At 36.7% G+C, this 17546-nt stretch overlaps 1 protein-coding gene across 3 annotated transcripts in view; it reads right to left on the bottom strand.

Moving 5' to 3' along the window:
• The window catches only part of PTPRR (protein tyrosine phosphatase receptor type R), a 297821-nt gene that overhangs the window by 114744 nt on the left and 165531 nt on the right, over positions 1–17546 (bottom strand). For all 3 annotated transcript variants that reach the window (XM_057557387.1, XM_007195019.2, XM_057557388.1), the window contains 2 exons: positions 7933–8046; positions 4726–4881 (listed from right to left, as the gene is read on the bottom strand). In XM_057557387.1, the coding sequence (XP_057413370.1) occupies positions 4726–4881; positions 7933–8046 (270 nt within the window). The remainder of the gene's footprint in view (positions 1–4725; positions 4882–7932; positions 8047–17546) is intronic.

The raw sequence follows: 17546 nt of genomic DNA, 5'->3' as shown, positions 1-17546 counted from the left end.
CCTACTATAGTTCCACACCTCCTGGAATACCAACATGTTCCTTTCTGCTTAAGACAAATCTATTTTGTTTTCTCTTTTAACCAAAGCAGTAATGATGGAGGAATTAACCTCCCACCCCTCCATCCCCCGCCCCCAGTTAGAAAGACACATGTTTTGAACTCCTAGAACTTAGCCACTGCACTTTCTTGGTAAATAGATTTCCTTCTGAGTCATGCTAGTCCTGCTGAGCACTACTATATTTGTACAGAGATCTAAAAACCTTGATAAGGCAGGGTAATAAATGGAAAAGTTTGTACTTAAGATCCCACAAGTCATAAGATTGTAATTCACAAGACTCTCCAATCTAACCTTTGTATAAGGTTAATGTGATGCCTTTTACATTTTGACAGGGGACTGAGGGTTCAATAATTCAGAGGCTCTATGGCTGGGTCAAAACCAATGCACTGTATCATCTTAACATCTTATGTCACAACAATACCACTTTCCCTTTAACTTTGTGGCAGTGAAAGAAGCTGCTGGGTTTTGTTTTGTTTGATTGTATAAAATTTGGGCAGTTTCCGGTACCGATAGCAATGGCTTCTCTATATCCTGGTTAATAATTTGATGTACTATAGTTTTCTTTTCTTTTCTTTTTTTAAAACCAATTCTGACCCCAAATGCTGGGAGAGATGATACAGAGACTTTCAGAGCTACATCTCTTTAGAGAGATGGAGCACACAGAATAAGAATAAAGTGGAAATGTTATAAATTAGCTGGTTAATTAATTGATTTAGGCAGATAAGTGAGTTGTATCCTACAACAATATGGTTTTGTTAGATAAATGCCAAACTTCCACTGTATCATGCACAAGGTAAACAATTCGGTCTGAGAGATCTGACCCATGTTAATTAGCATTGATTGTATTCCTCCTCGGCACTGCATGGCTAGGACTATATAATTCTTTAGACTGCTGGCTAATGTTTAAAGGAACAATCACTAAACTCGTGGATTATGATTTATATTTATTTGGTATGATTTTTTTTCTCTTTGTAAACATGCCATGAAAGTATCAGTCAGTACATCGTCCTGTTATTTAAAGAAGGTAACTTCCTCCTTTGAAACATAAGACCTGTGAAACTGTGGTAATTTGCAACTGAACAACAACAAAATCCTAAATCATTTTTTTTCACTATAATTGCAGAATGTACTGCTTCAATAGACATTGAATTTTGTAAAAACATCTAAAAATAGAAACTAAAACAATGCATTTAATTCTATTTCCCTGAGATTTAACTTATTAGGCAAGAGGAAGTCTGGTTTTTAATTTTTAGGAGCATCTTATTATAAAATAATATTTGAGGTCCTCCAATGTTCTAGGTACCATATATAAATATATAAAAGAAATAATGTCTTTGTCTCTCAAGAAACTTAAATTTGAAATAAAAATAGATGAATAAGCGAAAGGAAATCTCTATTTGGTAATTGTCTTTGTTTTCCAAGAGTCGTTTCTGATTTAAATAAAATCAAGCAAATAAAGAAATGGCAACAACAAAAAACACACCCTTCCCTGAAAGTAATTAATAAAAGTGTAGGAAGAGATGCTTCGAGACAGCATTCACCATGTTCTGTAATCCATGTAAAGGATGAAAATCCAAAATACCAATATTCCTTTTTTTGTTCTGGTAATAAACATGTTACCATAACAGAGCTATAATTTGGGGATAGAAATGTGAAAGACTGGGTCGAGGCATAAGCAGTTATTACACATTTACCACAAACGATGAATAAAGAAGTGGGGAAACTCACAGAATACCTATCAGCTTAAACAACTATCAACAAATGCTTTTGCAGCGCCTCTTGGACTGTATGTGTCTGAAGCCCCCTCTGAGGGCCTGTGCACACTGCAGACGGCTCTCTCCTGTCTGCAGTTAGAGCTTCCGATCAGAGGGTACCGCTGGGCCCATTCCAGAAGTGCCAGAACAAAACGCTCAAACAATACACCAGTCCCTGATGAAATGCTCCTTATATCCAATACTTCCCAGTCTCCTGTAATACAATAGTTTCTAGATTTCCTAGATTTTTAGATTCCCATAATTTTATAAGAAAATATCATATCTTGATCATCAAATACACTTTCATTATTCAAGTGCAATACACACCTATGGTCTATTGAGGGCTAATAGTTCTGTGACAGGCATTCAGGCTAAGCTCCTTGTCTTCACCAGGCTGAGGTGTGTTGGAGGACCCCCAAATACTTGAGTTTAATTAATTTTTTGGTATGGTGAGCTTCTCTTGGTCCGTAAATCTGGATGACTCACTAAGCTGCCATATTCCTAAAGCCTTCAGAATGGCATTTAAACTCAGAATAAAGCAACAGGACGAAATGCTTATATTATTCACTGAAAGCTTATGGGAAGCAGAATAAATTAATCTAATGGTCTTTTTAAATTTTAAAGAAGAATTGTCCAGAGCAAGATGTGTGCAAGTCAGTCTGTGAGGGGCTTGAACTATGGGCATGGAGTTTGGTTTGATGTACAAAAGGGAGCTCCTTCAGAGTCACATGCAGGGAGGGCTGGGGAGGGGTCTGAGTGTTTAAGCTCATGTTGACCTTTCTCCTGGTCTCTCTGAAGCATGAAGTGACCTCTTCTTTCTCAAAACTCACACAGCACAGTGCGGTTATGTTATCATAGCCCTGTGTTTTCCTTATCTGCTTGTCTCTTGTTGCCTTATTAGAACTCATTGAAAGCAAAAATCTTATTTTATTTGTTTTTGTGTTTGTTTGCTTATTCATTTATTTTTCTGACTTTGGACACCACCTAGCCCAGCGCTTGGCTATTTCTACGCCTATTGTATGCCAGGCCCTGAACGAAGGCACTGAAGACACAGATAAAATGAAATGAAATGCTCTCAAGGAACGACAGTGCAGAGATGGACATGAAGGCCAACATGGGGTAAGGGGTTTTTGTACTTAGCTCAATGAGAACACAAAGACAGCGCCCACATCTGTGGAGGTACGAGGGAAGGCTTCACTATACAGTAGACTGATCTTGAAACATGAAAGGTGCACAGATGGACCAACACACACACAGGCATGGGGGGAAGAAATGGTGTGGGGTGTCCTGGTGCCTATTAAGTTTGGAATGGCTGAAGCATAAACTAAGAGAGTGCTGTTCAACAATGATAAACTCAGCACACAAAGAACCATATACCATATTAAGAAATCCAGACTTGATTCTGCAGGATTTAGGAAGCCAAAGAAGAGTCATGACATTAGGAGGGCATGGCCAGATTTGCTTTTAGAAAGAGTACTCTGGTGGCAAGAAAGAAAACACTGTGTGCATGTGTGCACGTGTGCATGTGCACGTGCATGTGTGAGCTGGGGTTGGCAGCAGAGAGAGCAGGGAGGGAAGCAACACTAAATGCAGGAAGACCAGTTGGAGGTTGTTATTACAGTCGTGGTTCAATGATGAAATACATTTTCATTCTGCAGTCAAATTACATTTGTTCAGTGCCTACTCTTTGTGAAGATTTCCATGTATTTTTTTTAAATTTAAAAATTTTATTCATATCTCAAGTTTATAAGATAAGGACTCTACCCATTTTTCCTTTCCTTTTCCTTTCTTTTCCTTCCTCCCTTCCTTCTTTTTTTCCTTCCTTCCTTCCTTCCTTTCTTCCTCCCTTCCTCCATCCCTCCCTTACTTTTTTCCTTCCTTCCTTCCTTTCTTTTTCTATACTCATTTAGGATATGAAGAAACTGAGGCTCAGAGTGGCTGATACTATGTAAAGACAGACTTAATCTCACAGAGATTAAATCACCCAAGGTCACACACATTTTAAGTGCTGGCTTTGGGATTCAAGCTCAACCTTGTACCAAAGCTTTTTATACCATACCTGTGGCATTTGCTGTAATGAGAGGCAGTGTGTTTTACTGCAAAGGGAAATAGACTAGGAATAAGGTGTCTAGATTTTAAATATTGCTTTATACCTCATTTGCTTTGTCACCTTGATGAAATCACTTAATTTCTATGGGCCTGACTTTCTGTGTCTTTAAAATGTTCGCATGTGTTCCCTCAAGGTCTAATTCTTTGATTCTGTGAATTTAATTACATATGTTTGGGGTGATGCTCATTCTAGCAAGTTTGGAGTGGGACGGAGTAGGTGAAGTAAAAAAGAGGCTGGATTTATTCAGGAATGAGAGTATTGGAGTGCTGGGGGAAATCTGAAAAGTGCCGAATTTAGAAAGCACTATGAAGGAGATATTCATAGTTCTTTAGACTGGGTTCCTCAGCAAAAGAAAAATCACATTTCAAATTAATCCCAAGGTAGTGGAAAAATGGGACCATTTTGACAATGAAGGCAATGAGGAGTAAACCTGCTGAGGAGGAAAGATTTGAGGGTGTTTTTGGGGACACTCCAAATTCAGTAAAATTCAGTAAAAGCAATCAATTGACAAATATACCTAAGTGGCTTTTCTTCTGGACAATTCGTTGGATAAGTCAAAATAAATTATAAGGCCATAAAGATTGGAGAAGAAAGTGTCAAAAAGTGAAGCTTTCATATGAAAATGAACTTCCTAAAGGAAGAAACATATACAATGTGAAATCAGAGAATTTTGACCCTTAGGGAGATTTTTATATTATCAAATAACACACGATAAACAGCTTTCATCTCAAAGCCTCCTAGAATTGGGTCATGTCACGCTAACTGTGCAAATTTTTAAATGAAATATTCCATGAAACAGCCTACCTCAGGGGAGACTTCTGTAATTCCAAACTGGGATAAACTTTGATGCAAAACATTGATATTAAGTGAACGCAGCACTTCATCAGATGGCAGAGCATCAGAAATTCCTGCTTTTCGGTTTATGGGAGACACAAATAGTTCAACACTGTTCTTCTTTCCCTAGTAAAAGCAGATTATTTGTATATGTTAATAGACATTTTAAACAACTTTGGGAAATATTTTTGCCTTTCTTCTAGAAACATTAAAGAAAATCAGAGCTTTAGAATCCTAAAAGACATCTTGGAGATCACCTTTATTAGGTATTCCTGGTACACTTAATATTAGCAGCCCAAAGCCCAAAATCTTCAAATGGCCTTCTTTCAATTAGTTGACACCTCTAGCTTTGAAATTTTACATTTCATTCGATGCTGGTTTATTTTCCATTCGGTATTATAATTTTTGAGATATATTGTTCAGATGTTTCCTGAGTAATTGTGTTTAAAGAAGCATTTTAAAATCAAATGAATTAAGTAAAACCTGATTTAACAGTACAATTATTAGACATCACCACCCCATGTATTTTTTTTTTATAACGTATTAATGTGAAGGCTGGACTAAGGAAGGTGATGCTGTCTTTAAAGTTGCTTCCCTGATTCTGTTCTTCACCTTAAATATGTCACACTTTTAAGATCTATTGTTTGGTAGAAACAATGTTATGCAATGATATCATGTTACTTTCTTATTAGTATGACCTCATTACCTGAAACAGAGAGAGAGGATTTCTTACCTTAAATGGCTGATATGCCACAAACCCATAAAAAACAAACACTACACAAAAATGACACTGCCTTTGATAGGTTCTCTTTGACAACTTATACAAAGCACTTATAGAAGAAAATTGTTGTTAGTCTTTTCTTTTTGATACATGGAGTTCTCTCCTGCTAGAAAATTTTCTTTCTTCTTTTTTTTTTTTTAGAAAGTTTTCTTTTAATGCAATTTATCAGAAGTTCAGCCACGTATAAAATGGAGTACTACTAGTCATCCAGGAAAAATGTTTCCATGTTTGCAGTGAACAACAGACAATGAGTAAATATTGCATAATACTGATGTGAAACATGTTTATAATAATTTAAATAGTTTATGACCTAATAACAACAATAGTAGGAAGAGAGCACTTGTTTTGGGCTTGTCATGCTCCCATGTGCCTTAAATCTGTTATCTCCAGGACAGAGGTATTAAGTTATTTCATTTTGTAAATGAAGGAACATTAAGTAGCTTGCCTTAGGTCATAGAGCTGGGACACGGCCAAGCTGCAAATGGAGTAGAATTCTGTGTCTGTCTCCAAAGCACTAAAGCTCTTAATCACCGTACTCTACTGCCTCAGGTATCATCATAACTTAAACTATTATAAGAACTACTCTTAGAAATAGACATGCATAAATGCTACTAACATTCTCTGAGGATATGCATATCCCTCTCTGGGTGTGGCAAATCCCTCTTTTATCCTCTCAAAGAGCTATTATGCTCTTTAAATCTATATACGTAAAAGTATATCTAAGATATCTGAGTATATATATAAAATCTACATCTAGATCTAAGACATCTATAATACCTCACTTCTCACTTGAGCAAGGTACACTCTGGATATAAATAACCTATTTCACTCTTTCATGATAATGGGAAATGCTGTATTTCTTCTTCTGTGCTATTGAGTTAAAAACTTTGTTTTTTTTTAAAGCTTATTTAGTCCCAGAAAATAGTTGACTCACAGAACAAAAGTTATTATGGGGACGAAAACAATTCACCCTCCACACAGAAAAAAAATGAAAAGAAACAAAAATTCTAAACCAAAATAAAAGCAAATTCTTCTCCATAGCGGGAAATGCAGGTGTTGATGCAGTATAAAACTGAACTCAAGCAGGAGCATAAGGATTGAAGGCAAGGAGAACAAGAAGTCCTTGCTTAAGTTTCTAATGCAGGGGAAATTAAGAACAATTTTAAAACTGTAAAATGATTCTAAAGTCCTTTTTCACAGGAACCTCGGATAATTAGCTTTTTACAAAGAGAAAGTCGTAAGATTTGAATTTGCCTTTCTTTGTCTTTGCTCACACCCACCTTCAAGTGCAGATGGGAATATGTAGTTGAATGATATCAAGGTCCCTAAACACTGAGGAGAAGGGGGAAAGAAAGGATGTGGGTGATAGATCGGTCTAAAGTGAGCCTTATACAAAAGGCCCTTTGGGCTTCCTTCATACCCATCCAAGTTTTCTCTCGACTTTTTCAAGGCTATTCTTGCATTGTACTTGGACTGCTGTCCTTAAGCATGGTTCTTCTTTATTCTTTACTCAAAATCCTCTGCCTATGTGTTCACTATCCTTCACCTTGATATATGTTTTTTTTTTAAAGTTATTTATTTATTTATTTTTGGCTGCGCTGGGTCTTCATTGCTGTGTGCGGGCTTTCTCTAGTTGCGGCGAGCGGGGGCTACTCTTTGTTGCGGTGCGTGGGCTTCTCATTGCGGTGGCTTCTCTTGTCGCGGAGCACGGGCTCTAGGCATGCAGGCTTCAGTAGTTGTGGCACGCGGACTCAGTAGTTGTGGCTCGCGGGCTCTAGAGTGCAGGCTCAGTAGCTGTGACGCACGTTCTTAGTTGCTCCGCGGCACGTGGGGATCTTCCTGGACAAAGGATTGAGCCCGTGTCCCCTGCATTGGCAGGCAAATTCTTAACCACGGCGCCACCAGGGAAGTCCCTCATCCTGATATACTTGAAGGGATTTTAATAGATACTGTCTGGAGACAGTGCCTTACCTGATACAGAAGGTTTCTGTCTTAGGGAGAATATTTTGGGAGTAGTATCCGGTTGGTGAGACAAGTACCTGGGCCCTTCTATTCATACCTACCAGGATAGCTAGTCTTGAACTACGAGAAGGTTGACAAACTTTTTCTGTAATGGGCCAGATAGCAAATATTTTAGCTTTTAATTTAGACAGACAATCTGTTGCAACTACTCAACTCTGCCATTGTAGTGTGAAAGAAGCCTTAGACAATATGTAAACAGATAGGTGTGGTTTGTTACAATAAAACTTTCTTTACAAAAACAGGTGTTATGCCAGATTTGGCTCATGGACCATAAAACTATAGCATCGGTGTTCTTTATTATTGTTCATTATTCTTGAACCCTGCAATAAAGATCAAAGCTTGTACTCTGGGAATGCGAAATGCTGGCATCTTACAATGAGGCGATTGATGTGCACTTGCTGGGGTAAGAGTCCTAAAGCCGCGGCCACTCCTTGGCGGAATATCCGAAGCAAGGTTATGTTCAGCCTATTTACATCCATTTGCAGTGTCTGGAAAATAAAAAATTCAAATTATAGTAAATCTTTGATTTTGGACATTCAGTTCCTGATGGACGACTGACCACAACAATTCCTGTGACTTTGAGAAATTCACACTCATGGTGCTTTATTGCATTTTTAATGGAGATAAAAAAAATTATAGGGACATTTTATGTGAAATTTTAAATGGTCTTACTTAAGAAGATGGTATATTGCATAATAATGCAATTTGTCTAGTTATAATCAAGAATCATATGAATGATCAATTCACTGAAATGCGTGTTGGTTTATTTTGCTTTAAGTCCAGATGACAGAATGTAATATGCAGCCAAGTATATTTCAGTAATCCAAGCCAGAGGACATCTTTAATTTGTGTTCACACACAGTCACAGAGAGGAAGATGCTGTGTAAGTTCCGTAACACCAGACTTGGCAGTTTCTCTATATAGTGATTTGCTGCCAGTGCAAGGCAAAAGAATGAGCTGCAATGATGCATTTTCAAACTCTGGTAAAGAAGTCAATGGAACTGATGATTAAATCTAAGGTAAACAATTCTTATTCCATTGCTTGGGCAAACACTCTTAATCTTCAGGTTGTTTTGGAAAAGGACAAGTAAATATTTTAAAATTCCTAAAATATAAATCAAGTTATACAATTAACACTACATCCTTAATTTAAGCCATGGGTGCTATTATTACATTTACAACATAAACTAGTTAACTATGTATTTTCAAAAATGCACCATAATCACTTGAAATAGATACTTTACAAGGTGGGGAAACCAAACCTTTATATGCATTTCTTATTTTATAATGCTTAATTAGCTAACTTGACCATAGTAGGTTATCAGTAACTGTTGGATGGCTGCAATATCATTTGTTCTATAAAGTGAGGCACACTTCTATGTACACACTTCTATGATAAAGAGATTGGCTTACAAGTGTAATCTACTATAGTGTAAGAACTCTCAGAGGACCTTCTCCCAGTTTGCTGTAGAAGAAGAATAATACTGTTCCAAGAATTTATAGTTTTGTTAAGAAATAATAAATCCTCTATACATAAAGTTGGTACAAAATAAGTGATTGGAAACTGGACCAAATACTTATTGCTACAGGAATCAGAAGGAGTTGGGGAGGTCAAAAGAGGTGTAATGGTTCCCAGTCAAAATGGTAGACCAAGCTAAAGCTCTAGACTGCTATTGTACCTTAGGATCTTTTAATACTTGCATAGGGGCAGGGGCCATAGAGCTTGGTCATGTTAGGCAGCTGGAACTGGACTCGGGCCAAAAATTGAGATCCACAAAAGGGAAGAACTATTGAAAATTCTACCCAACACCCCAACTATAAGGTACAACTTGCTCCTGGGAGGGGAAAAGGAGAATTACGCTGGGAGTAGGTAGAAAAGTTACATTAACACCATCAGTAATAATTTTTTTATTAAATAAAAGTCATCTAATGATTCACAATTGTTTGCTATGTTATCCTCTGTACTTTTCTATAGTCTAAAAATGTTTCCAATATATAAAAACATATTTTAATGCAGAAACTAAGACTTGAGCTCAACCCTGAAGGATGAGTAGGACATGGAAATGCAGTAATGAGAAAAACATTATACTTTTAAGCATGATTTATGTTTTATGGAAACATGCTTTATGGAAAATCCAAGAGATTAGAAAAACTAAATCCACCAGAGGTTTCCTTTTATGCAACAGCTTACTTTCAGCTCTCTAAGGCTGTGGAAATTGCCAAGAGATTGGAGTTTCTTTGCAGAGGTGGGTTCCTTGGTTCTTGCAAACACTGATGAGGAACCATTGACTTCTGGCTCACCAGAAGTGTTTGTCAGGCAGGGTGAGCAGGCAGGCACGGCCCTTGATTCCCACGGGCAGGATTTGGAGCCAATGGTCTACGCTGGGAACTGAGAGTCAAGGGGGTTGTGTACACACTTGAGAATTCAGTTCCCAGGGCCATGATTAACGAAGCTTGTAACTGTGGAAACAGTATTAAAGTCTAACTTCCTTAGATCGAAATGGTGTATGGAAGTGAAATGGGAACTCAAGATTTAAAATCACTCAAAATGGCAACTTTCCAAGAAGGTAAAGCTGTGCATTTAAAACAGAAATTTAGACTCCCTAACTAAAATGAAGAAGTGAGTTGAAATAATTAGTTTAAAACTGCAATCATCTGGTTCATTGCATCAAACATTTGAATAATTTGCCTCAGTTCTCTGCTTGCCTGTGAAAAGCTGGATTGATTCCAGGGCACATACATGTATTTCTGACGATTCACCATAAAATAGTGATGCTAAAATACAGTACAAACAAAAAAATACGTATTTGAGGGCCTAATACATGCCAGACACTATGTATGATCACAATTTGAGAAAAAGAAAGGATCCTAGACAAAACGAGAATTTTATTTCAGAGAAAATAAAATAAATATGACTTCCTATAATAAGAGGATATATGTTATCATCTTCCTCCTGGATAGATGCTAGAAATACATAGCTTCTTCTCATCCTGTTAGGTGAGATCATAACAACTATGATAGAATATAAATTTCCATGGCAATGACAGTGTCACCACTTCAAAGTTACCATATAACAGTACAAGATATAGTTTAGTCTTATTCTAAACCCATTTGGTCATTTCTATTATTTAACATACGAATGACTGAAATTTTTAACTTTGAAAGGGATTATAATGCTCTTTCCAAAGGTAAATGCTAAGCCACTTCACAGTAATGAATAATGCAAATAGAGTTACTATCCAAAAACAATTGAGTATTTTTATTGCTATCACAAATATATAAACACACAGAAAAAATTAAACATAATGAAAATTCAAAGATTTCAGACTCCATCTGTATTTAAATTTATTGGACCTCTGCCTTGTAAAGAGATTCCTGAGTCAGTTCCTTTTATCTGGGGCCCATGTCCCCTCACCCACTTCTGCTTCCTCCCACAAAGGAAATACCACTGTGTAATATGACTTTCTTTCTTTGGTCACCAGACAGTCCACTAAAGTAGTTGAAGCCTATGAGCCTTAGATATAAATCAGTTTGAGGAAACTGATTAAAATGGAGTACTTGAATTTAGGCACCAGCATTATGTTTAAACTTTAAGTATGTGATTGGCTTTTAGCTATTTATATTTAAAGGATGGTTGAATGATTTTTGCCTGAGTAGGGGTCAGGTTTCAACTGTTAGTTACCTCTTGATGCTATAAGGTAGCCTGGTCTGTCATCTGATCACCCCCAGTAAGAGTCAAGATCACACCCAGTGGCCCCATTAGGGGGAGGAAGGCCAAAAAGGTGTCCTCAAAGCCCCTCAAAGAAGTCCAGTCTCAATTCCCAACAGCAACAAACAAACCCAGCTTCCTTCAGGACCAAGCCAGTCAGGAAGAATCCACTCATCTCTTTCTAACTTTAACGTGTGCTCATTGCTACTCGGGATCTCTAACTTCATTCTTGGCAAGGAGTCTCCCCTTCACGGCCAGCAGTTGGATTGTCAAGTGATTCCCAGGAATAAAAGCAAAAATTTCTCTGTCTCTGAACAAAGAAGAAAGCCCTGACCTATTGGAGGCATTTTACACCATCACCCAATCCCTTCTTATAACTCTCTGTGTTGTTCTCTACTATTACTTACATACTAATGATTTTTATATCCATATTTCATGTTCCCACCTTTCTCAGAGTCCTACATCTGCTTCCCTCCACCTGAATGTTCCACTTACGCCTCAAACTCCGTGTTACCCAAACTGAACTTATCTTTTTCCCTCTCCTCATCCACAATCAAATTTACTTCTAATTCTATATTTCATATAATGCGATGAAGTACCATATTTTGAAATCATGTTGACTCACTCTTTTACCTTATCTTTCACCCTACCATCATAACATCCAATTCATTATCAAGTTCTGTCTATTCTACCCTCTAAAAATCTCTTGAATGTTGAATCCATCTTCTCTTCATCTGTATTTCCACCATCTACGTTCAGGCCACTATCATGGCTATCTGGACTATTTGAATAGAATCTTCATGGGTTGCCAATCTTCTATGGTCTCTAATTCATTCCTCATATGGACCTGTGCAACATTCTGGCTCGATCAAGTCACTATTCTGCTTAAAATACTTTGAGGAAATCTCATTTTTTAATGAAAGGTCCTAACTCCTTGGTTCACTGCCATTGTCCTGTCCTCCCAGTCTTACCTCCCAAACTTATCCACCATGTACATTATACTCCAGCTGTACCTAAGGTGTCTTAAACATGCCATGTCCTTTTCGTATTGGGTCCGTGCATATGTGGATCACTGGCTAAGCCTTCTTCCTTCTCTTTGGAGACTCAGCTCAAACACCATTCTGTCAGATTTCCATGACCTCTCCTTCCCCTTCCTTTGCTTGCAGCTTTCAGTTCTATGTTGGACTTTACTTATTTTTTGTTTATATTTTTATAATAAAAAATTCATATTTATTACAAAAAATATAAAGTACAGAAAGATACATAGTAAAAAATGAAAGCATGCTTGTCTTCTCCTAACCTTTTATTCTAATCCTCAGAAACAACAAACAACAACAAACAATACTATTTCTTGTGTATTCTTCCAAATATTTTTGATGCATATAGAATGTAAAATAATATGTATTTATTATACATGTTTATTATTATTAAATACAAATAGGATTAAACTACACATGTTCCATAAGTTGCTTTTTTCACTTACTATATAAGTGAAATATATTAATATATTTAATATATTAAATATATCTGAGATGCATTTCTGTATTCATAATATATACTGTTATTGAATATCATGTTTTGAGTCTCATCTAATAATTTCTTACTTTTAATAGTTTAGCTTATCTGATTGACTTTTATTATTTTGACAGATCTAAATGTGTTTTGTTATTTTATGTTATGCTATCTTTTAAAATTTGTTTTTTTACCTCCTTAGTTTTCTGTCTTTTGCTAAGTGGCCTGGTGTTTTTTTGGTTGTTCTATATTTTTTTTTCTTCCCGTGCCTATAATCATAATGTTAAATATTGCATGATAATATATTTAAATCTTTATTTCTTGATATATAAACTTCAGAAAGTATTTATTAACTGCTGCTATGAAAAGTGAGAAAATGTACATCTCTTCCCACCAATTCTCATGATCACTTTCCAGTTTTTATAATTATATTATTATTGTTGTCTTATTATATTTTATGGTGTTTATATTATATTCTTTATAACGGAGATTACTCACCAAACCGATTGTCTCGTCCTGGAATCTTAGCCCATTTATATCTTGGTGGAGCCATGTAATAGTGCTCACCAATTAATGTAAATGAAAGTAAAGTGATATTTTCAGTCTGAGGTAGTCTTCTCCACTCTCTTTCTCTCTTCCCTCTGTCTGCAAGCTGGATGGTTCCAGGATGACCCTAAGACTGTAATAAAATGGTGGCCCCAGACAAAGGAAGATGCCTGGGACCCGAATCACTGCATGAAGCAGAGGCCCTGCCCAACAATCCTCATTAAACAGTAACATGAGTTAAAAATAAACTTCTATTGCATTAAGTCACTAAAATATTAGGATCATGCTAGCATTACTTACACTGATGAATATATTCTGTAATTATAATTTTTAAAGTTCTATAGCATTAGTTACATATTCAAATAGTCATAATCATGATCAGCTCTTTTTTAGAAGGGTGTACCATTCCTGAATTCTTTATTTTGATGTATCTCTTATTTAGCCAGATGTCTTTATCAAAAAGCTTCTTTCAAGCAGGGTTCATGAGTGCTATGTTTCCTGAGGCATTTGAGAATGTATTTATGGTGCCTTTAACAATAAATGACAATAAATGACAACTTGGCTGAATATTAAATTCTTGATTCAATCTTTATTTTTATTTTTTGCCTTTGAACTCTGCTGCTATTATTCCAATGCCTTCTGGCTTTGAAAATTGCTACAAAGAATACCCTGGCCTGAGGCTAGCCTGTCTTTTGGATAACTTGCTTTTTCTGCCTGCAATCTCACAGGAGTCTTTAAAGTTAAAAAGCTTCACCAGGATATTTCCTTGGTTTGATAGTTTCTGCAATACAGCATGCTCTTGAAGTCTACATATACCAGATTCCTTATTTCAGAAGTATTTTCTCCTATTATATATCTGAATGATTTTTCTCCTAAATATTTTTTGGTTCATCTTTAAGGACACATTATGCAATTTTATATTCTTTCTCTTTAACCACTTTATGTACTTATTGTCTCTTACCACTTGTATATCTTTATTCAACTGAAATTTTCTCAGGTCTGCTCTATGTCCTTGTATATTTTCAGCAGACTCTGATCTAATTCTTTTGTTTCTAATGTGATTTTGATTCCATAATGTGTGTTTTATTATTATCTTCATTTATATTCTGAGTTGTGCCAGTGTACTCTTTGTGATGCCCTCTTTTAACTGTTTCAGACAGGAAGTGACACAAGACTTTCGTTTATAGTTTCTTGATCTTCTCTATCCATTTTAAAATCTATTTTTTCCAAAGAGTTCATCTCCCTTTCTCTTTTAACATCCTCCAATAACATTCTATTACATTTAGAGTTAAATTCAATTACATGGCTTACAGGGCCTTACTTTATCTGGCTCCTGTTCCTTCTGAACTTCATCTCATATCTCTCTCTCAAGCCACTCCACCCTTTTTCCAGTTCCTCAGACAAGCTGTGCTCATTTCCACCTCATGGCCTTGGCATCTGCCTGCCCGCTGGAGAGATGTTCAACATCACTGTATGGTGGGTCCTTCTGATCTTTCAGCTCTCAGTTTAAATGTCATCTCCTCAGAGAGGCCTTCCCAGCCTGGCCATTCCCTATCACATCACCCTGCTTTATTTTCCTCATAGCATTTATCACTATCTGACAGTTTCTTGTTTATTTTTTTGTTTATTGTATATCTCCCTTTACTAAAGTGTGAGCTCCATTGGTGTGGGAACTTGCCATTCTGGTTCTCTGTTATATCTCCAGGACCTGGAACAATGCCTGGCATTTGGTAGGTATTTAATAAATCTTTGTGAAATGAAGGAATACATAAATCATCATACTCAACATTGTGTAGTTACTGCATTTGACCTGTGAATGACATGTGTTTGAACGGTGTGAGTCCATTTATACACAGATTTATTTCACTAAATATATACTACAGTACTACCCAGTGCAAGGATTGGTTGAATACAAGGATGCAGAACCGCGGATATGGAGGGCCGACTGTAAAGTTATACTCGGATTTATGACTGCACATGGGGTCAGCTCACCTAAGCCCCGCATTGTCTGAGGGTCAAAAACTGTAATTGGAAGAATCTGAGTTCCATGATAGGGGTAGAAAGGGTTACAAAACCAGGGTTATAACCTCTTAAGGAGATTAATATTTGGTTAAGTAGTTCACTTGAAATGCCTAATCACTCAAAAAACACGAGTAGATTTAACACAATTTGTATTTGGCTTGTTATTAATATGCCTCTGATACTTTGACTACTACACAGTTCAGGAGGGAAAAAACACTTTATTTCATCTAACCAATTCTTTGAAACTTGTTTCTAATAGGCAAAATCAATATAAGTTTTCTGAGTTGTGTGCTATATTGGTTGTAAATGGCACTCAAACTTAATCAGTGTAAGTGTCTATTTCTTGTGACTAATTTGAGAGTTTTAAAATTTACCTTTCTAATTATAAAAATTAAATATGCTCATGATAGAAGATTTAGAAACTACAAAGAATTAGGAAAAAGAAATAAATATTATTCATAATAGTTTATTCCGTCATCCTGAAATAAAGCTCGTGGTGCTTTTAGTGTTAGCTTTTTTTCTGATATGTAGGTAATATAATGTAGAATGCATATATATATTATATATACCGATATATATCTAATATATAGTCATACAAATATTTATCCATTTTAATGTGATGCTATAACTATCACATTTTTATGGCTTTTCTCTTTCCATGATGTTAGGAGGAAACACTTATTCCCCAACGCTGATGTTTTATTCTGTGCGGTGGCAGCTCAAATACAGAAATTTTCCTGCTGCCTTCCCTCCTCTGTCTCCTCAGGTGAGGGAAGTGACTTGTATAATTGGCGCATTTGGAATGAGATACTGGGGCATGTGTAGCTCTGTGCTTTCCTTTTGGGGTCCTCTTGCCTGTAAAGACAATAAAACCTAGTATTCCTATTGCAAGTAGTGAAGTAAGTCACAAAGGCTCTGTGCCTTCAGGTGAGGCCACAGTTAGCCAGATACTCCTGTGACTGGTGGGTAAATTTACCTAAGAAGGAAAGGCAGCCATAGAAGTATAATGTCATGCTCCTAAGTCACATCTCCAGCAGCTCTATCAGCAATAAAGTTATATTTCTTATCTCCCCAGGTCTGCTTCCTCTGTCTTTCTCAGGCAGGAGAAGAGGGATGCTATGTCTTATCCCCCTCAAACACCAACTCATGGTACCCCAAAGTTAGACGTTACATTGCACTCTGTTGCCCATACCCCTAAAAGGCAAAAAGGCTCTAAAACTTTTCCTGTTAGTTGACCTTGCTTTCAGCATGGATAGTTACAGTGGCAGCAGGGTTAGAGGAGAACCAGGTGTATGGTGCCGCGGAGTCAGGAGCAGAGTTTGCAAAAGAAGTCTGTCAACACTGCTAGATGTTGCTGAAGGTTAAGAAAAATGCAGACCAAGAAGAGACTCTTGGATTTGTTGATGAGGACTAATTGGTGGCCTTCAAGTAGTGATTCTCGAAATGTGGTCCACAATCCACTGGAAGGCCAAGTGAGTCTTTGTTGGAACTTATTTGAAAGTGTGGGATCTTTGTGTGGATATATGGATGCCTAGGTTACAATTCCACAGACTTTCTTTTGTCCCAAAGGGTCATTTAATGGGTTTTTTAGGGTTAGTACAATTTGATACTCATAAAATAAAATTAGTGTGTCATTAGTGTATATTGAGACTTTGAGGGGGTTAAGATGTGATTGTATACTGAAAAAACAGGCAGAACACCAGGACCAATTTCTGCTGAGGACAAAGGAGAAAGATAAGATGGTAAATAGATAGAAAAATCTTCTCCCCTCAGGTGGGAGGAACTTTGAGCTTTATACTATAGCAGGAGTACTTCAGGTGACTTAATCTTTCTTTTTAAGATCCTTACACTGTGATGAGCTACCCCTTTTAACACATGAAATGCCGACACTAGTTTTGGTCAGAGTAACGTTTTGAGACGTTTTGAAAACAATTGCAATGCCAACTTCATGAGTTTCTCATAACCTTGGCTCTGTTGTAGTTATGGCCTGCTAAAACAATCGATCAGCTTATCAGTTAAAACAATTTATGAAGGAGCTAAATGCATATTGGTAGTAAGTGAGAAAAGGTATCTAAATTTCTCATTCAGAAAGTAAAGACTTAGTGGACAAGGGAGATATTCAGGAGCTTCTTGAATTATGATCTCACACATTTAAAAGCTTTTGCCTACTCTGTTTTCTAATAGCTAGAGAGAATGTAC

Source organism: Balaenoptera acutorostrata, chromosome 11 (assembly GCF_949987535.1).
Source record: "Balaenoptera acutorostrata chromosome 11, mBalAcu1.1, whole genome shotgun sequence".
Classification (NCBI taxonomy): domain Eukaryota; kingdom Metazoa; phylum Chordata; class Mammalia; order Artiodactyla; family Balaenopteridae; genus Balaenoptera; species Balaenoptera acutorostrata.
Note: the sequence above shows the minus strand (reverse complement) of the source record. Positions and strands in the feature narration are given on the sequence as shown.